This window comes from Panthera pardus, unplaced genomic scaffold (genome assembly GCF_024362965.1).
Source record: "Panthera pardus isolate Hobbes unplaced genomic scaffold, ASM2436296v1 HiC_scaffold_8, whole genome shotgun sequence".
In the NCBI taxonomy this organism is placed as follows: domain Eukaryota; kingdom Metazoa; phylum Chordata; class Mammalia; order Carnivora; family Felidae; genus Panthera; species Panthera pardus.
This window is the reverse complement of record NW_026527013.1, coordinates 25,516,079-25,537,965: the sequence shown is the minus strand read 5'-3', so window position 1 is coordinate 25,537,965 and position 21,887 is coordinate 25,516,079. Positions and strand designations below refer to the sequence as shown.

The 21,887-nt window shown below is 36.9% G+C and overlaps 1 protein-coding gene across 2 annotated transcripts in view; it reads left to right on the top strand.

The window, feature by feature from the left end:
* Nucleotides 1-21,887, top strand: part of DNAH12 (dynein axonemal heavy chain 12) — a 211,252-nt gene that overhangs the window by 150,615 nt on the left and 38,750 nt on the right. For both annotated transcript variants that reach the window (XM_053898581.1, XM_053898580.1), the window contains 5 exons: nt 6,909-7,123; nt 7,858-8,050; nt 9,874-10,066; nt 11,589-11,761; nt 15,816-15,956. In XM_053898581.1, the coding sequence (XP_053754556.1) occupies nt 6,909-7,123; nt 7,858-8,050; nt 9,874-10,066; nt 11,589-11,761; nt 15,816-15,956 (915 nt within the window). The remainder of the gene's footprint in view (nt 1-6,908; nt 7,124-7,857; nt 8,051-9,873; nt 10,067-11,588; nt 11,762-15,815; nt 15,957-21,887) is intronic.

The following is a 21,887-nucleotide window of genomic DNA, read 5'->3' as shown; positions in this document are numbered from 1 at the left end:
CACAATTTCTTTATCCATTCATCAGTTGATGGACATTTAGGCTCTTTCCATAATTTGGCTATTGTTGAGAGTGCCGCTATAAACATTGGGGTACAAGTGCCCCTATGCATCAGTACTCCCGTATCCCTTGGATAAATTCCTAGCAGTGCTATTGCTGGGTCATAGGGTAGGTCTATTTTTATTCTGAGGAACCTCCACACTGCTTTCCAGAGCGGCTGCACCAATTTGCATTCCCACCAACAGTGCAAGAGGGTTCCCGTTTCTCCGCATCCTCTCCAGCATCTATAGTCTCCTGATTTGTTCATTTTGGCCACTCTGACTGGCGTGAGGTGATATCTGAATGTGGTTTTGATTTGTATTTCCCTGATAAGGAGCAACGTTGAACATCTTTTCATGTGCCTGTTGGCCATCCGGATGTCTTCTTTAGAGAAGTGTCTATTCATGTTTTCTGCCCATTTCTTCACTGGGTTATTTTTTTTTCGGGTGTGGGGTTTGGTGAGCTCTTTATAGATTTTGGATACTAGCCCTTTGTCCGATATGTCATTTGCAAATATCTTTTCCCATTCCGTTGGTTGCCTTTTAGTTTTGTTGGTTGTTTCCTTTGCTGTGCAGAAGCTTTTTATCTTCATAAGGTCCCAGTAATTCACTTTTGCTTTTAATTCCCTTGCCTTTGGGGATGTGCCGAGTAAGAGATTGCTACGGCTGAGGTCAGAGAGGTCTTTTCCTGCTTTCTCCTCTAAGGTTTTGATGGTTTCCTGTCTCACATTCAGGTCCTTTATCCGTTTTGAGTTTATTTTTGTGAATGGTGTAAGAAAGTGGTCTAGTTTCAACCTTCTGCATGTTGCTGTCCAGTTCTCCCAGCACCATTTGTTAAAGAGACTGTCTTTTTTGCATTGAATGTTCTTTCCTGCTTTGTCAAAGATGAGTTGGCCATACGTTTGTGGGTCTAGTTCTGGGGTTTCTATTCTATTCCATTGGTCTATGTGTCTGTTTTTATGCCAATACCATGCTGTCTTGATGATGACAGCTTTGTAGTAGAGGCTAAAGTCTGGGATTGTGATGCCTCCTGCTTTGGTCTTCCTCTTCCAAATTACTTTCGCTATTCGGGGCCTTTTGTGGTTCCATATGAATTTTAGGATTGCTTGTTCTAGTTTCGAGAAGAATGCTGGTGCAATTTTGATTGGGATTGCATTGAATGTGTAGATAGCTTTGGGTAGTATTGACATTTTGACAATATTTATTCTTCCAATCCATGAGCAGGGAATGTCTTTCCATTTCTTTATATCTTCTTCAATTACCTTCATAAGCTTTCTATAGTTTTCAGCATACAGATCTTGTACATCTTTGGTTAGATTTATTCCTAGGTATTTTATGCTTCTTGGTGCAATTGTGAATGGGATCAGTTTCTTTATTTGTCTTTCTGTTGCTTCATTGTTAGTGTATAAGAATGCAACTGATTTCTGTACATTGATTTTGTATCCTGCAATGTTGAACCAGCCCTGCATCCCAGGAATGAATCCCACTTGATCATGGTGAATAATTCTTTTTATATGCCGTTGAATTCGATTTGCTGGTATCTTATTGAGAATTTTTGCATCCATATTCATCAGGGATATTGGCCTGTAGTTCTCTTTTTTTACTGGGTCTCTGTCTGGTTTAGGAATCAAAGTAATACTGGCTTCATAGAATGAGTCTGGAAGTTTTCCTTCCCTTTCTATTTCTTGGAATAGCTTGAGAAGGATAGGTATTATCTCTGCTTTAAACGTCTGGTAGAACTCCCCTGGGAAGCCATCTGGTCCTGGACTCTTATTTTTTGGGAGATTTTTGATAACTGATTCAATTTCTTCGCTGGTTATGGGTCTGTTCAAGCTTTCTATTTCCTCCTGATTGAGTTTTGGAAGAGTGTGGGTGTTTAGGAATTTGTCCATTTCTTCTAGGTTGTCCAATTTGTTGGCATATAATTTTTCATAGTATTCCCTGATAATTGTTTGTATCTCTGAGGGATTGGTTGTAATAATTCCATTTTCATTCATGATTTTATCTATTTGGGTCATCTCCCTTTTCTTTTTGAGAAGCCTGGCTAGAGGTTTGTCAATTTTGTTTATTTTTTCAAAAAACCAGCTCTTGGTTTCGTTGATCTGCTCTACAGTTTTTTTAGATTCTATATTGTTTATTTCTGCTCTGATCTTTATTATTTCTCTTCTTCTGCTGGGTTTAGGCTGCCTTTGCTCTTCTGCTTCTATTTCCTTTAGGTGTGCTGTTAGATTTTGTATTTGGGATTTTTCTTGTTTCTTGAGATAGGCCTGGATTGCAATGTATTTTCCTCTCAGGACTGCCTTTGCTGCGTCCCAAAGCGTTTGGATTGTTGTATTTTCATTTTCGTTTGTTTCCATATATTTTTTAATTTCTTCTCTAATTGCCTGGTTGACCCACTCATTCGTTAGTAGGGTGTTCTTTAACCTCCATGCTTTTGGAGGTTTTCCAGACTTTTTCCTGTGGTTGATTTCAAGCTTCATAGCATTGTGGTCTGAAAGTATGCATGGTATAATTTCAATTCTTGTAAACTTATGGAGGGCTGTTTTGTGACCCAGTATATGATCTATCTTGGAGAATGTTCCATGTGCACTCGAGAAGAAAGTATATTCTGTTGCTTTGGGATGCAGAGTTCTAAATATATCTGTCAAGTCCATCTGATCCAATGTATCATTCAGGGCCCTTGTTTCTTTATTGACCGTGTGTCTAGATGATCTATCCATTTCTGTAAGTGGGGTGTTAAAGTCCCCTGCAATGACCACATTCTTATCAATGAGGTTGCTTATGTTTATGAGTAATTGTTTTATATATTTGGGGGCTCCGGTATTCTGCGCATAGACATTTATAATTGTTAGCTCTTCCTGATGGATAGACCCTGTAATTATTATATAGTGCCCTTCTTCATCTCTTGTTACAGCCTTTAATTTAAAGTCTAGTTTGTCTGATATAAGTATGGCTACTCCAGCTTTCTTTTGGCTTCCAGGAGCATGATAAATAGTTCTCCATCCCCTCACTCTCAATCTAAAGGTGTCCTCAGATCTCAAATGAGTCTCTTGTAGACAGCAAATAGTTGGGTCTTGTTTTTTTATCCATTCTGATACCCTGTGTCTTTTGGTTGGTGCATTTAATCCATTTACATTCAGTGTTATTATAGAAAGATACGGGTTTAGAGTCATTGTGATGTCAGTATGTTTTATGCTTGTAGTGATGTCTCTGGTACTTTGTCTCACAGGATCCCCCTTAGGATCTCTTGTAGGGCTGGTTTAGTGGTGACAAATTCCTTCAGTTTTTGTTTGTTTGGGAAGACCTTTATCTCTCCTTCTATTCTAAATGACAGACTTGCTGGATAAAGGATTCTCGGCTGCATATTTTTTCTGTTTAGCACACTGAAGATATCGTGCCAATCCTTTCTGGCCTGCCAAGTTTCAAAAGAGAGATCAGTCACGAGTCTTATAGGTCTCCCTTTATATGTGAGGGCACGTTTATCCTTTGCTGCTTTCAGAATTTTCTCTTCATCCTTGTATTTTGCCAGTTTCACTATGATATGTCGTGCAGAAGATCGATTCAAGTTACGTCTGAAGGGAGTTCTCTGTGCCTCTTGGATTTCAATGCCTTTTTCCTTCCCCAGTTCAGGGAAGTTCTCAGCTATAATTTCTTCAAGTACCCCTTCAGCACCTTTCCCTCTCTCTTCCTCCTCTGGGATACCAATTATGCGTATATTATTTCTTTTTAGTGTATCACTTAGTTCTCTAATTTTCCCCTCATACTCCTGGATTTTTTTATCTCTCTTTCTCTCAGCTTGCTCTTTTTCCATAACTTTATCTTCTAGTTCACTTATTCTCTCCTCTGCCTCTTCAATCCGAGCCGTCGTCGTTTCCATTTTGTTTTGCATTTCGTTTAAAGCGCTTTTCAGCTCCTCGTGACTGTTCCTTAGTCCCTTGATCTCTGTGGCAAGAGATTCTCTGCTGTCCTCTATACTGTTTTCAAGCCCAGCGATTAATTTTATGACTATTATTCTAAATTCACTTTTTGTTATATTATTTAAATCCTTTTTGATCAGTTCATTAGCTGTTGTTATTTCCTGGAGATTCTTCTGAGGGGAATTCTTCCGTTTGGTCATTTTGGATAGTCCCTGGAATGGTGAGGACCTGCAGGGCACTTCCCCTGTGCTGTGGTGTTTAACTGGAGTTGGTGGGCGGGGCCGCAGTCCGACCTGATATCTGCCCCCAGCCCACCGCTGGGGCCACAGTCAGACTGGTGTGTGCCTTCTCTTCCCCTCTCCTAGGGGCGGGATTCACTGTGGGGTGGCGTGGCCCATCTGGGCTACTTGCACACTGCCAGGCTTGTGGTGCTGGGGATCTGGCGTATTAGCTGGGGTGGGTAGGCAAGGTGCACGGGGGCAGGAGGGGCAGGCTTAGCTCGCTTCTCCTTAGGTGATCCACTTCAGGAGGGGCCCTGTGGCAGCGGGAGGGAGTCAGATCCACTGCCGGAGGTTTGGCTCCGCAGAAGCACAGAGTTGGGTGTTTGCGCGGAGCGAGCAAGTTCCCTGGCAGGAACTGGTTCCCTTTGCGATTTTGGCTGGGGGATGGGCGGGGGAGATGGCGCTGGTGAGCGCCTTTGTTCCCCGCCAAGCTGAGCTCTGTCGTCCGGGGGCTCAGCAGCTCTCCCTCCCTTTGTCCTCCAGCCTTCCCACTTTCTGAGCAGAGCTGTTAACTTATGACCTCCCAGACGCTAAGTCGCGCTTGCTGTCGGAACACAGTCCGTCAGGCCCCTCCGCTTTTGCCAGCCAGACTTGGGGGCTCTGCTTGGCCAGCGAGCCGCCCCTCCACCCCGGCTCCCTCCCGCCAGTCCATGGAGCGCGCACCGCCTTGCCGCCCTTCCTACCCTCTTCCGTGGGCCTCTCGTCTGCGCTTGGCTCCGGAGACTCCGTTCTGCTAATCCTCTGGTGGTTTTCTGGGTTATTTAGGCAGGTGTAGGTGGAATCTAAGTGATCAGCAGGACGCGCGGTGAGCCCAGCGTCCTCCTATGCCACCATCTTCCCTCTGACCTCTCTGGGCTCTTTCCATAATTTGGCTATTGTTAGTAATGCTGCTATAAACATGGGGATACATGTACCCCTTCAAATCAGTATTTTTATATCCTTTGGGTAAATACATAGTAGTACCATTACTGGATCATAGGGTAGTTCTATTTTTAACTTTTTGAGATATCTCCATACTGTTTTCCAGAGTGGCTGTACCAGTTTGCATTCCCACCAACAGTGGGAATGATTTCATGCACTCTACTGAATATAAAAGGAACCTGGGACAGTCAATATCATCATAGAAAAAGAGGAAAGCACATTATTTTTTAAATATCTGAAACCATGAATTGTTTGTTATTGATCACAAAACCTTTACCATAATGGCATAGAAAAATTTACTAAATAGGTCTCAAGTACATACCAGACAAAATTTGGAAACTTAGTTTTTGGTTCTACTCATAACCTGAGGGAATCCATTATAGGCTGGTAGCTCACATTTTAAGTTTTTATCAAATAAATAGGTTTATGTTTCATATTATGTTAATAGATGTCATTTATTAAAATTACCATGAAGACCATGCATTATATTTGAAAGAGCACAGCTTACAGGTTCACAAGATTCTACTTCTGACTTGGAACTAATTTTGGAACCTTGGACAAAGTACTCCCTGAGACGGACTTTCTTCATTTCAAAGATAAATGACAAAAATTGCACATTTTCCCCAACACCTCTTATTTCCTATGTTGTTAATTTTAGACATTCTAACTGGTATGAGGTGATACCTCATTGCAGTTTTTTTTTTTTTTTTTTTTTTGAGAGAGAGAGATAGAATGTGCATGAGCAGGGGAGGGGCAGAGGAAGGGGGAGAGAGAGAATCTTAAGCAGGCTCCACACCCAGCGTGGAGCCCAATGTGGTGCTTGATCTCACAACCAGGAGATCATGACCTGAGCCAAAATCAAGAGCTGGATGCTTAACAGACTGAGCCACCCAGGTTCTCTTCATTATGGTTTTGATTTGTATTTCCCGGATGTTGAGTGGTGTTGAGCACCTTTTCATGTGCGTGCTAGCCATTTTTATGTCTTCTTTGGGAAAATCTATTCATGTCTTCTACCATTTATGTACACACACACACACACACACACACACACACACACACACACAGCGCATATGCATGCATGAGCAGGGGAGGGGCAGAGAGAGAGGGGCAGAGAATCCCAAGCAGGCTTTGCACTATCAGCACAGAACCTGACATGGTGCTTGAACCCATGAAACATGAAATCATGACCTGAGCTGAAATCAAGAGGCAGATGCTTAACCCAGTGAGCCACCTAGGTGCCCCTGCCCATTTTTTAGCTAGATATTTTTGGGTGTTGAGTTTGATGAGTTCTTTATAGATTTTGGAGACTCTTTATCAGATATGTCATTTGCAAACATAGTCTTCCATTCTGTCAGTTGCCTTTTCATTTTATTGATTGTTTCCTTTTCTGTGCAGAAGCATCTTGTCTTGATGAAGTCCCAATAGTTTATTTTTGCTTTTGTTTCCCTTGTCTCAAGAGACATATCTAGTAAGAAGTAGTGACAGCCAATGTCAAAGAGGTTATTGCTCTCCTCTAGGGTGGTTTTGTGTCACATTTAGGTCTTTCATCCATTTTGAATTTATTTTTGTGTATAGTATAAGAAAGTGTTTACTTTTTTCTCATAGGACTCTCGTGAAGATAAATCCTGATAATGTACGTAAACACTTTGCATTGATACAGATTGATGGTGATGTTTATTATTTAAATTACATAATTTTAAAGAAATACCAACATCTATTTATTTCCCTCAGAATTTTTCTTATTATATTCTAGGCCTTTAATGATTGACCCTCAGGGTCAAGCCAATAAGTGGATCAAAAACTCTGAAAAAGAAAATCAGCTTAGCATTATTAAGTTATCTGATTCGGACTATATGAGAACACTGGAAAATTGTATTCAGTTTGGAACTCCACTTCTATTAGAAAATGTTGGTGAAGAACTGGACCCATCTTTGGAGCCTTTACTACTTAGACAAACTTTTAAGCAAGGTAGAAGTTCATTAATATTAGCTGGTAGCACTGAAAGATGGTTGGATTATCTTTAAGACATATCTTTGAGGCAAGAAAGCCACTACATAAATTTAAGAATAATGTTAATAACTCAAACTTCTGGGTCATTGTTATGTGTGAAAGGAAATTTGAAACAAGTATCAGGAATGAATTTTGGTCAGATATTCTAAAATAAATATTTTGCCCTCTGTTCATTATGTTAACCACTGTTATCTAGATGGTTGTTCAGTAGAGAATATAAAGAAGTTGAAGCCAGCCTGAAATTACTTTATCTTGTGACCGTGGAGCTCAGAAAGTCCATTAGTATGAATAGTAATGGTTAATGTGGACCAGAGTTGACTTTGGGTAGATAGTGCCAACCTTACATCTTTCTGCTTATAAAAATTTTTATCTCTGCCAAACTCTAGTATTTTTAAGAGCTTTAGTAATATATAAATAATCTTGGACTCATGATTGAAAATTTATAGAGGAGGTAAGATCAAAAGGAATTTTGATTTAGAAGGCTCCATGACAACGACAGAAAATGTCTTAGACCCCTCCAGAATGAATGAGTCCTGCTGTATAATTGCTTATTTGCCTGTGTGTCCATGACTTTTGTCACACCTCTATTTTATATTACTTTAAGACCCGTTACTTATCTCAGGAATGGCCTTAACATGGAGGAGCTATACAACTGTGGCTTACTTATCATGTGTTTGCTTTCTGAAATATAGGTGGCATTGACTGCATCAGACTTGGTGAGGTCATTATTGAGTATTCCTTTGATTTCAAGTTTTATATCACCACAAAACTGAGAAATCCACACTTTATGCCAGAACTGGCTACAAAGGTGTCTTTGCTCAATTTCATGATAACTCCGGAAGGACTTGAAGATCAGTTACTAGGTATTGTTGTTGCAAAGGAGAGGTGTGTATTTTTTTTTAAATTTTCTTTATTTTTTAAAATTTACATCCAAGTTAGTTAGCATATAGTGCAACAATGATTTCAGGAGTAGATTCCTTAATGCCCTTTACCCATTTAGCCCATCCCCCCTCCCACAACCCCTCCAGCAACCCTCTGTTTGTTCTCCATATTTAAGAGTCTCTTATGTTTTGTCCCCCTCCCTGTTTTTATATTATTTGTGCTTCCATTCCCTTATGTTCATCTGTTTTGTATCTTAAAGTCCTCATATGAGTGAAGTGTATACATTTCCTTATATGCTTCCAGATGGCCTAAAGAGGAATATTTGTAGGTCATTAATACTTTTGTTATGTGATTATTCCAAAACCTTGTCGAATTTTATGTATTGTTATAAAATAAGTATGTAATCCTTTAAAATAGCTGTTCTGGGGGTACCTGGGTGGCTCATTCAGTTGAGCATCCACCTCTTATTTCAGCTCAGGTCACGATCTCATGATCGTGATATTGTACCCTGTGCTTGGGATTCTCTCCCTCCCCTTCCTTCTCCCCATCCCGCGCTTGCATGCGCTCACCCTCTCTCAAAAAATAAAAACAAACATAAAAAATAAACTAAAATAGCCATTCTGTAACAAGTAAGTCATAAGCCAACCATGTTATATTGGGCTCCTAGTATGGGTAGTAGGATTCAGGAGACATGCCATGACTTCAGACTTGTATCTGATTGTTTGAGCCAAAGAGTTCATCCCTAAGAACATATGCTGTGGACAAAATCAGAAATGTGTTGAAAGACTTAAATATAGGATGTTAATGAAATAATGAAATAGTTGAGTTGTATAGTGAAATAGTGAAATAAGAATGAGTGATGAAATACTTAGATAAGAATGAAAAAACAGGATACAAAACTATACATGGTATGGGTAATATTTTGTTAAAAAAAAAGTTAATGCATGAATTATATGTATATATATCTGTCCACTTGGGAGGGAATATGCCAGAATGTTAACAGTGGTCATCTCTAAGGGTGGTAAGATTGTGGATAATTTTAATTATTTTTTTATACGTTATGTATTTTTCCATTAGTAGCATGTGTTATGTTTTAAATGAGAAAAAGATATTAAAATACCTGATAGGGCTACTAGTAAAGGATTGCTTCCTGAAAGAAATCTTTGATTCCACTTGGAGCTTCACATAGCATTGTCAAGCACTCTATTTTATGAAACCAAATTATAAGGGAAATTATGTAATCGTGTGTTACTTTTGTTACTTCCAATATTTGAATCCCACTTGTATAGTATCCAAGACAGAACCATGTCCTAACATATTCCTGAACATGGTGAATTATGATATTTTGAGGTCTTATACTATATTTGTAAAGATGTTAAGTGCCAGTTTTGTCTTTTACCTGAAGAGACAATTGTATGATGAGTCATCTTTTCTGATTCTGCTCTTGCGGAAGAGATAATGAAAGTAACACTGAATATGAAAAAGCCAACGAATAGATAAGAAGTTTTCTGTTGTGTTTCTTCTCCAGTTCTTATCCTCACAAAACTATCTAAACCATATGGATAAACATAGCGCATTCTTAGACTTATTAAGTTATTGCCACATTTCACATATGAATTTAATGATCATTTTTTGCTCATGTTTCTCAAACTATCATTTGTATGGAAATAACCTTTTTCCTTAGGATAAAGTTTGTGTTATATATCTTAGTTTGTGTTACATTTCTACAAAATTATTTAACTGTCTACAAAATTGTGATACCTAGTATTTAGATATGAACTTGATAAAATACTGCAAGTTTAGACTAAATGTTTCTATCTTTTTAGACCAGAATTAGAAGAGGAACGAAATGCCCTTATTCTTCAGTCTGCAGCTAATAAGAAACAGCTAAAAGATATAGAGAAGAAAATTTTAGAAACATTATCATCTTCAGAAGGCAACATTTTAGAAGATGAAAGTGCAATTAAAGTCTTAGACTCTGCTAAAATGATGTCCAATGAGATAACAAAGAAACAGCAGGTGAAAAAAGAGTCCTAGCAACCTTTTGACTCTTTTTCAATTTTCTCCCAGTATAACTCTGGAGAAAGTTTGTTTGCAAGGAACAGAAGCACACTCAAATTAGCTCAAATAAAAAAGATACAAGGACAGCATAAGGAATATAGTCAAAAACATTGTAATGGTATTGTATACTGACAGATGGTAGCTATACTTGTGGTGAACATAGCATAATGTATCAACGTGTCCAGTCACTATATTTATACCTGAAACTAATGTAACATTGTGTGTCAACTATGCTCAAATTGAAAAAAAAAAAAAAAAAGATACAAGGGAGCATTTTATTTCCCCAATTACAGAAGTACATACCGGCCTCAAGAATAAATGGAAAGTTTCTATGCTCTTTGTCTGCCCCTCTCTAAGACTGTGTAGTCCTCATATGTGCCTCTCCATCTTAAAACCAATTTCTCTGGTAACACTTTACATCTGTTCCTTCAAACATTTGTCTTGCCTGTAGAAACCGGCTTTGGTTCCATTACCTTTTATTAGCACTAATGCCCAGTACCACTTGACTTCAGCTTCTGAGGCTCTTAAAATTCTAATTCTCTGGGGGAAGAATTGATTTGGCTTATCTTCGGCCCAGTTCTATCTCTACTTCCTGACTGAATCAGCTACAAAGAGGATCATTCAGTATAAACATGACTACCCAGGCACACTCATTCAGCAGAGTCTGTAGATAGTTTGTCCAAAGAAGGAAAAGTGGATTGAATAAGTGCTCTACACATTTTTCCTATAGAATAGCATTCTATCAGATAGAGTTGTCAGCTGAAGAGCTGTTATCTTTCAGAAGTTTTTTCTTTTGGGGTCAAATATTAACACCCCTACTATGTCCAGAAATGTTAAACATACAAGAAGCTAATTGAAAAGGTACTGTTCTATAACCCCATCAGCTAACAAATATTTGTGAAATCTACTTTCCCAGACTTTCCTGGGTTCTGGTACACATGTTGACACCTTAAACATACACATGTGCACATTCTCTCCCTCCCCCCCCCTCCTTCTCTCTCTCTCCCTCACTCTCCCTCTTTCTTTCTCTCTTTCTCCCTCTCTCTGACCTATTGAAATAAAAGAAGATGAGTGACTATAGTAGACACATGTCAGATCCAGACAAAAAAAGCAAAGATTGACAACTCTGGTATTCCCCAAACAAGAAACACAACCTTAAACTATTTTTCATTCATTCTTCTCCCTCCCTTCTTCCTCTTCCGTCCCTTCCTAATTCTTTCCTTCCTTTTCCTTTTTCCTCCCTCTCTCCCTCCCCCTTTCTCTCTCTCCCTCTTTGTTTCTGTCTTTCTGTCTTTCTTTTTGTCTTTCTGTCTTTCCAGCTTCTAGCATACTAAAACCTTTCCTTGTAAACCATACCTCTGTAATTTTGCCATTGAGTTAGAGGGTTATTTTTTTTTAACATAAACTTTATTACATGAAAAACACATAATTAAAAAAACACATTTCCTACTTCTTAATCTTGATTTTTCTCTTCTTCTAGATTGCAGAGAAAACAGAACTCAAAATAGCAGAGTCTCGAGAAGGCTACAGACCCATTGCTAAACATTCATCAGTATTATTCTTCAGCATTGCAGACCTGGCTAACATCGATCCCATGTACCAGTACTCTCTCACCTGGTTTGTGAACCTTTACATCAACTCCATTCATGACAGGTAAACCTTCTCTAGCTTCATTCATCCTCCCTATGTTGGATTCCCACCATGCTTTCCATTAAAAAATACATAACTTTTTTTCTTCATATGTAATATGCATTCATTACAGAGTATTTAAAAATAGGAAAAGTTGAAAGAAAGAGAGGGAGAGAGAAAGCCTCCATTTATTCTAAGTTTTATTTCACCCCCACTCAAAATGTAGGCATAGAAGGATTAGCTTTAGTCCTCCCTGCCTCTTTTAAATATTTTAATATGGCACCTGACTTATCTTTGCTGGCAACTACAACATCTTTCTCCACCTTTGAGATCTCTAAAAAGTTTCAGTCCCAGGGTGCCTGGCTGGCTCAGTCAGTAGAGCAAGCAACTCTTGATCTTGGGTTGTGAGTTTGAGCCCCATGTTGGGTGTAGAAATTGCTTAAAAATAAATTCTTAAAAAAATAAATAAAATTTGGGGTGCCTGGGTGGCTCATTTAGTTGACCTCTGACTCTTGATTTTGACTCAGGTCATGATCTCAGGTTTCATGAGTTTGAGTCCCGTGTTGGGCTCCACGCTGACAGTGCAGAGTCTGCTTGGGATTTTCACTCTCTCCCTCTCTCTCTGCCCCGCCCCTGCTCTGCTCATGCGTGCACTCTCTCTCAAAAATAAATAAATTTTTAAAATGAATGAATGAATGAAGGAATAAAATTTAAAAAATAAAAAGCTTCAGTCCCATATTTCTTTGTAATTAATTTTTTTTTAATTTTTTAATGTTTATTTATTTTTGAGAGAGAGAGAGAGAGAGAGTGCCAGTGGGGGAGGGGCAGAGAGAGAGAGAGAGAGAGAGAGAGAGAGAGAGAGGGAGAGAGGGAGAGAGGGGGACACAGAATCTGAAGCCGGCTCCAGGCTCTGAGCTGTCAGCACAGAACCCGATGCGGGGCTCAAACTCACAAGCCATGAGATCATGACCTCAGCTGAAGTTGGATGCTCAACCAACTGAGCCGCCCAGGCGCCCCTTAAATTTTTTTTTTAATTTGTAGAGAGAGTGTGTGCAAGCGGGCGAGAGGGGCAGAGGGAGAGAGAGAGAGAAAAAAAGAGAGAGGGAATCCCAAGCAGTCTCCACACTCAGCATGGAGTCCCCACATGATCCTGGGATCATAACCTGGGCTCCATCCCATGACCCTGGGATCATGACCTGAGCTGAAATCAAGTCACTCAACTGGCTGAGCCACCCAGGTGCTCCCAGGCCCACATTTCTAATGGTTTGCTAGATATTTTCACTTTAATCAATTAATAAACATACACAGGTTTTAAAGTCAGACTGGAGTAGGGGGTGAAATCTCAGTTCTGCCACATACTAGCTACATTAGTACAGTCAAGTCAGTTAACCTTTCTGTAATTGCCTCAAATTTTCTTATCTATAAAATAGAGATGATAATCATACCTACCTTTTAGAATTGTTATAAGAATTTAATATTTGTGAAGTGTTTATCGTAGCATCTGGTACTTAGTAACTACTGTATTTGTTAAGTAGAATAAAAATATGATTTGAGCCTACCATATATGGTCTACGTGGGCTCTTGGTAGAACAGTCTCGCTGGAGTGACTGAAATCCCTAAGATTACCAGTTGGGATTTGGAATTTGAACTTACACCATCCACACGATGGAGAAAATTCAAGTTGAGGAATTGACATAAATGTCGATTACAAGTGTCAGCAAGGATGCAGAGTCATCAGAACCCTCCTACACTGCTGGCAGGAATGTAAATTAGTGCTGCCACTTTGGAAATATTTAGGACATTCTTGAAAATATTAAACATAGATTTGCCATATGATCTAGTAATCAGCAAATCCAGTGATTCTTAGGTATATACTGAAGAGAATTGAATGCAGATGTCCACACAGAAAATTACAGTCTTTTTGTTTTTAGACATAAAAAACTATATTCAAAAAATTACTTGTGTTAATTTTTCCTCCTTCAGCATGGCAATGTTATTGATGTGAAATACAGTTAGTTCATTTGTTGTTGGTTTGGATTTTTTTTTAAATTTCATTTTAGAGTTTTCCCTTCACCCTTGTTGATTTTAATTTTATTATATTTGTGAGCACATAACCCATTAATATGACTCCAGAAGTAAATCCTGAACTAAAGGTCTGCTCAGAGAAGTGTCACTATCCCCTACTCTTCTCTCACCTTTCCATGGATCAAAGGATTGCTTTTTAAAAATTAAACTAAAATTTAAAATTAAAATTAATTTTGAGATAAATGTAGATTCACATGTAGTTATAAGAAATTATACAGTGGGGGTGCCTGGCTGGCTCAGTTGGTGGAGCATGCAACTCTTGATCTTGGGGTTGTGAGTTTGAGCCAGGCGTTGGGTGTAGAGATTAGAAAGAATGAGAAAAAGAGAGAAAGAGAGAAAGAGAGAAAGAGAGAAAGAAAGAAAGAAAGAAAGAAAGAAAGAAAGAAAGAAAGAAAGAAAGAAAGAAAGAAAGAAGGAAAGAAAGAAAGAAAATAGAGCAATCCTGTGTGTACTCTACCCAGTTTCCTCAATGGTGACATCTTGAAAACTTCTACAATGATCACAACCAGGGCATTGCTGTTGATACAGTCAAGATAGGGAACACCACTATTACCACAAGGATTCCCATGCTGCCCTTGTATAGCCACACCCACTTCTTTCCCATCCCCACCCTCTCCTTAATCTTTGAGAACCGCTAATCCATTCTCCGTTTCTGTAATTTTGTCATTTCAAGAATGTCATATAAATGGGATCATATAGCACATAACTTTTAAGGATGGGCTTTTATTCACCCAGCTTAATTCTCTGGGGACTCATTCAGGTTGTTGTGTGTGTCAGTAGTTTGTTCCTTTTTATTGCTGAGAAATATTTCATGGTATCGATGTACTACAGGACATCTGGGTTATTTCCAATTTTTAGCTCTTATGAATAACATGTACAGGTTTTTATGTGAGCATAAGTTTTCATTTCTAGGATAAATGCCCAGGAGTGCAGTTGCTGGGTCATGTGGTAATTGCTTGCTTTCTTGCGTACGTACGTATGTATGTATATATGTATGTATGTATGTAGCTGCCCAAACTTCCCCAGAATGAGTGTCTTTTAAATATTACTGATAAAATTTTTGGACTAAAAAAATGAAAGTAATATGTGATTATTGCAAAATTTTGAACATATAAGAGCATAAAGAAGACAGATATTAGCCATAACCACATCTGGAAGTAACCTTTTGTTCATATGTTTTCTGACTTTTCATCTTTTTTTTTTTTTTAAATGTATACATCTTGATCTAGATTTGATGCTTCTTTGGGACAGGTAAATGTTTCATAATTCTTTATCTCTTATAGTCCCCTACCCAGAAAAAAATTCACACCAATAGAGATTCAGCAAGTATCTTAATTTAGTGATTATTTTCAGTCATTTTGGAATATAATAAGTTCAGAATTTTGAAAATAGAGAGATGGTATAAACCCTATTTTATTTTCTCATAGTCTTATACCCTGTCTTTTACATATAAATTTAGAAGAAGTTGCACACACACAAAACTACACAGGGAGGCCCTATATATATCCTTCATTCAGTGTCTCCTGTGGTAACAGTTTTACATTATTATAGTACAATATCACAACCAGGAAATTGACAGAACTTCCTCAGATTTCACCATTTTATTTTATTTTTTTTTTAATTTTTTTTTTAAATTTTTTAACGTTTATTTATTTTTGAGACAGAGAGAGACAGAGCATGAACGGGGAGGGTCAGAGAGGGAGACACAGAATCTGAAACAGGCTCCAGGCTCTGAGCTGTCAGCACAGAGCCCGACGCAGGGCTGGAACTCACAGACCGCGAGATCATGACCTGAGGTGAAGTCGGCCGCTTAACCGACTGAGCCACCCAGGTGCCCCAGATTTCACCATTTTATATGCACTCGTGTGTGTGTGTGTGTGTGTGTGTGTGTGTGTGTGTGTGTAACAGTGGCTACTTATATGTTAGTTCATCTGTTACTTATTTTTTCTTAGTTTTGTTTGACAGTATATTTGCCTGTTTTTCAACCTTTCAGTAACAAATCCAAAATTTTGGAAAAGCGCCTACGATATTTAAATGACCACTTCACATACAACTTATATTGTAATATATGCCGATCACTATTTGAGAAGGACAAGCTGCTGTTTTCCTTTTTATTATGTGCCAATCTTCTTCTGTAAGTTACTTGCTTTATCTTAATTTATTTATTTTAAAAACTTGCATGGGGAAACTACTCTATGAGGATGGTTTCTCACAGAAAGATACCATGTTTTTGCTCTGCTTAAGTCATGATTTTACTTGTACATTTCTCTATAATAGTATTGGTGTTTGGATGTTTTTTAGATTTTTAAAATGTGAGTCACACGTAAAAGTTGACAAAATATTCATGTACAGTTCAATGAATTCTTATAAAGCAGAAGTCTGTGTAACCACCAACCAGGTCAAGAAATAGAGGTCTTTTCAGGGTGCCTGGCTGGCTCAATTGGTAGGACATGCAACTCTTAACCTTGGGGTTTTGAGTTCAAGCCCCACATTGGGTGTAGAGATTACTTAAAAAAAAAGAAACAGAGCCTTTTCAAATTGATTTCTTTCACTTAATAATATGCACTTAAGGCCCTTCCATGTTTTTTCATGACTTGATAGCTTCTTTCTTTTTAGCACGAAATAATATTCCATTCTCTGGATGTACCACAGTTTATCTATTCACCTACTGAAAGACATTTTGATTACTTCCAAGATTTGAATATTAACCATAAAATTATAAACATTTGTGTGTATGTTTTTGTATATACATAAGTTTTCAACTCATTTAATTACTGAAGACTGCTGAGTCATGTGGTAAGAGTATGTTTAGTTTTTAAGAAACTCTCTTCCAAAGTAGTTGCACCATATTGCATTCCACCAGCAATGAGTAAGAGTTCCTGTTGCTCCAGATCCTTGCCAGCATTTGGTCTTGTCAGCATTCTGGATTTTGACCATTCTAATAGATATGTATTGTTCTCTCATTTCAATTTACAATTTGCTAACGACACATGATGCTGTTAATGTTTTGTATGCTTATTTGCCATCCTTATATCTTCTTCAGTAAGGTATCTGTTAGGTCTTTTGGCCACTTTTGAATCAGTTTGATTGTTCATTTTTTATTGTTGAGTTGGATGACAGTCCTTCATCAGGTATGCCTTTTGCAAATATTCTCTCCCAGGCTGTGGCTTGCCTTCTCCTTTTGACAGTGTCTTTGGCAGAGCAGAAGTTTTAAATTTTAATGAAGTCCAGCTTCTTTCTTTCATGGTTCATGGTGTTATATATAAAAAAATCATTGCCATACCTAAGGTCACCTAGATTTTCTACTATGTAATCTTCTAGGAATTTTATAGTTTTGCATTTTACATTTATGTCTATGATTCATTTTGAGTTAATTTTTGTGAAGGGTCTCTGTCTAGATTTATTATCATTATTATTATTATTATTATTATTATTATTATTATTATTTTTACAGGTGGACATCCAGCTGTTCCAGCACCATTTGTTGAAAAGACTGTCTTTGTTCCATTGTACTGCCCTTGCTTTTTGTCAAAGATCAGGTGGTTCTATTTATGGGTGTATTTTTAAATTCTTTATTCTGTATACTGATCTATTTGTTTTTTTTGTAGTATTGACTTAATTAGCCTTATACTAAGTCTTGAAGTCAGGTAGTGTCAGTCCTAGGCTTTGTTCTTAAATATTGTTTTGGCTATTCTGAGTCTTGTGTCTCTTCATATAAAGTGAACTTTATAGAAAATCAGTTTGTCAGTATTCACAAAATTCTGTTCCATTGATTTGTCTATTTTTTTACCCACACCACCCTATTTTGATTACTGTAGCTTTATAGTAAGCCTTGAAGTCCAATGATGTCAGTTTTCCAGTTGTGTTCTTCTCCTTCAATATTGTGTTGGATATTCTTGGTCTTTTGCCCCTCTGTATAAATGTTAGAATAACTCCGTCAATTATACACAAAATAACTTGCTTGGATTTTGTGTGAGATTGCATTAAATCTATAGATCAAATTGGGAAGAACTGACACCTTGACAATATTGATTCTTCCTATTCATGAAAATGGAATATCTCTCCATTTATTTAGTTCTTTGATTTCTTTCATCACATTGTCATAGTTTTTCTCACATAGATCTTGTACATGATTTGTTCAATTTATATCTAAGTATTTCACTTTTTGAGTGCCAATGCAAATGGCATTTGTGTTTTTAATTTCAAATTCCACTTGTTGATCTATATGAAAGTGATTTTTGTATATTAACATTGTATCCTGCAACTTTGCTAATATAATTGCATATTAGTTCTAGGAGTTTGTTGTCAATTCTTTCAGATTTTTGGATTTTCTACGTAGATAATCATGTTATCCACAAACAAAGGCAATACATCTTTTTTTCTTATTGCATTAGTCAGGACTTTCAGTATGATATTGACAAGAAATGATGAAAAGGGACATCCTTGTTTTGTTACTGATCTTAGTGGGAAAGTTTCTAGTTTCTTATTTTTAAGTATGATGTTAGCCGTAGGTTTTTTTTTTTGTAAATGTTCTTTATCAAGTTGAGGACGTTCCCCTCTAAGTTTGCTGAGAATTTTTATCATGAAAGGGTATTGGATTTTGTCAAATGCCTTTTCTGCATCTACTGATATGATCATGTGCTTTTTCTTCTGTAGTTTATCTATATGATAGATTACATTTATTGATTTTTTTTAATGTTGAAACAGCTTTACATTCCTGAAACAAATACCACTTTGTTGTGGTGTGTTATTCTTTTTATACATTGTTTGATTCAACTTGCCAGTATCTTGTTGAGAATTTTTGTATCCATGTTCTTGAGAGATATTGGTCTGTAGTTTTCTTTTATCTGTGTAATTTTGGCATTAGGGTAATATTAGCTTCATAGAGTAATTAGGAAAGTATTCCTTCTGCTATTTTCTGGAAGAGATTGCAAAGAATTGGTATAATTTCTTCCTATAAGTTTGGTAGAATTCTCCAGAACCCATTTTAATGTGGTGGTTTCTGTTTTGGAAGGTTATCAATTTAATTATCAATTCAATTTCTTTAATAGATATAGTTATGGACTGAATAGTTGTGTTTCCCTCAAATTCATATGTTGATGCACTAACTTCCATTGTGGCTATATTTAGAGATGAGACCTCTAAGGAAGTAATTCAGGTTAAATAAAGTCATAAAGGTATGGTCCTGATCTGACAGAATTAATGTCCCTTTAAAAAGAGAGATACCAAAGTACTCTCTCTGTCCATATGCACACAGAAGAAAGGCCATGTGAGGACAAAGTAAAGTAAGGAGGTCACTGTCTACAAGCTAGGAAGAGGTCTCATCAGAAACCAAATCAGCCAGAACCCTGATCCAAACTTCTAGACTCCAGAACTCTGAGAAAATAAATTTGCATTATTTAGGCAGCATGAGTACACTAACACAAGGTCTATTCAGATTATCTGTTTCTCCTTCTGTGAATTTTGGCAGATTGTATTTTCCAAAGAATTGATCCATTTCGGGTAGGTTATCAAATTTGAGGAGATACAGTTCATAATATTCCTTTATTATCTTTTTATGTCAATGGAATTAGTAATGATGGCCCTTCTTTCATTTCTGATATGTGTAATTTGTGTCTTCTCACTTTTTTCCTTAGTTATCCTGGCTAGAGGTTAATCAATTTTATTGATCTTTTCAAAGAACCAGATTTTAGTTTTATTGATTTTTTTCCTATTGACTTGTTTTAATTTCATAAATTTCTTCTCTGATTTTTATTATTTCTTCACTTCTGCTTACTTTGGATTTAATTTGATCTTCTTTTTCTAGTGTCTTAAGGTGGAAACCCAAATGATTGATTTTAAATTTATCTTCTTTTCTAATAAATGAATTCAGTGTTCTAAATTTCCCTCTGAGCATTACTTTTGCTGCATTCCACAAATCTGAATAAGTTGTGTTTTCATTTTTATCTCATTCAAAATATTTTTTTATTTCTCTTGAAACTTCTTTGAGCCATGCATTACTTAGAAGTGTGTTTAATTGCCAAGTATTTGGGGGTTTCCTAGCTATCTCTCTGTTACTGATTTCTGGTTTAATTCTATTGTAGTCAGAGAGAATACTTTGTGTGATTTCTCTTCTTTTAAATTTGTTAAAGTGTGTTTTATGACCCAGAATGTGTTCTGTCTTGGTGAATGTTCCAATGAGGCTGAGAAGAATGTATATTTTGATGTTGTTTGATAAAGTATTGTATAGATGTCAATTGCATTTAGTTGAATAATGGTACTGTTATTTCAACTCTGTCTTTACTATTTTCTGCTGCTGGATCTGTCCACTACTATTTTAGTAATAGATTGATCTATTTTTCTTTGTCTATCAGGTTTTATCTCATATATTTGGACATTCTTTTGTTAGGCACATACACATTAACAACATTGGGTCTTTTGGAGAATTGACCCCTTTATCATTATGTAATGACCCTCTTTATCCCTGATAATTTTCCTTGCTCTGAAGTCTTCTTTTTCTGAAATTAATATAGCTACTCCAGCTTTATTTTGATTAACATTAGCACGCTATATCTTTCTCCATCCCTTTTCTTTGACCCTCTGGTTTCATAGTTAAAATAGGGTTTTTTTTGTAGACCACATATAGTTAGGTCTTATTTTTTTAATATTAAAAAAAATTTTTTAATGTCTATTTTTGAGAGAGAGAGAGAGAGAGAGAGAGCGAGCAAGTGGAGGAGGGACAGAGAGAGGGAGACAGAATCCAAAGCAGGCTCTAGGATTGAGCTGTCAGCACAGAGCCTGACACGGGGCTCAAACTCACAAACTGTGAGATCATGACCTGAGCCTAACTCTGATACTTAACTGAGTGAGCCACCCAGGCACCCTGAGTTAGGTCTTATTTTTTTTATTGTACTCTGATAGTCTATGTCTTTTAATTGATGTACTGAAACCATTGACATTTAAAGTGGATTATTGACATAGATGGATTAATAATATCTATCATATGTGTTACTGTTTTTTTATTCATTGCCATTGTTCTTTGTTTTTGTTTCTGATATTTTGAGGTAAGATTGGTATATAACATTATATAATTTTTAGATGTACAATATTATAATTCAGCATCTGCATTCATTACAAAGTGATCACTTCCAAATATCTAGTTACCATCCATCAGCATATATTTGACCCCCTTCATCCATTTCACCACTGACAATCCCCCTTCCCTTCTGGTAACCACCAATCTGTTGTGGTTTGTGTCTATGAGTTTGTTTTTGTTTTGTTTATTTTTAGATTCCACATAGGAGTGAAATTGTACTGTTTTTGTCTCTCTCTTTCTGACTTATTATACTTAACACAATACCCTCCAGGTCCAACCGTGTCACAAATGACAATATTTTATTATTTTTTTATGTCTGAGTAGTATTCTATTGTATATATAGACCACATCTTCTTCATCCATTTATGCATCAACTGACATTTAGGTTTTTTCATATCTTGGCTATTGTGGATAATATTGCTGTGAACATTGGGGTGCATATATCATTTCAAATGAGAGTTTTCATAATCTTTGGATTAAATACTACAAGTGAAATAGCTGTATTGTATTGTAATTCTATTCTTAATGTTTTGAGGAATCTCTATACTATTTTCCATAATGCTCAGACCAATTTATATTCCACCAACAGGGTACAAGAATTCCCTTTTCCCCACATTCTCTTAACACTTATTTCTTGTCTTTTTTTTTTTTTTTTATCATAATGAATCTAACTAGTGTGAGGTAATACCTTACTGTGGTTTTGATTTACATTCCCCTAATAATCAGTGATGTTGAATATCTTTTCACGTGCCTGTTGGCCATCTGTATTTCTTCTTTGGAAAAATGTCCATTCAGATCCTAGGCCCATTTTGAAATCAAGTTGTTTGCTTTTTGTGGTTAAGTTGTATGCAATTTTCATATATTTTGGATATGAACTCCTTGTCAGATATGTGATTTGCAAATATCTTCTCCCATTCAGTAGGTTGTTTTTACATTTCGATGATGGTTTCTTTCACTGTGTATAAACTGTGTTGTTTGATACAGTCCCAT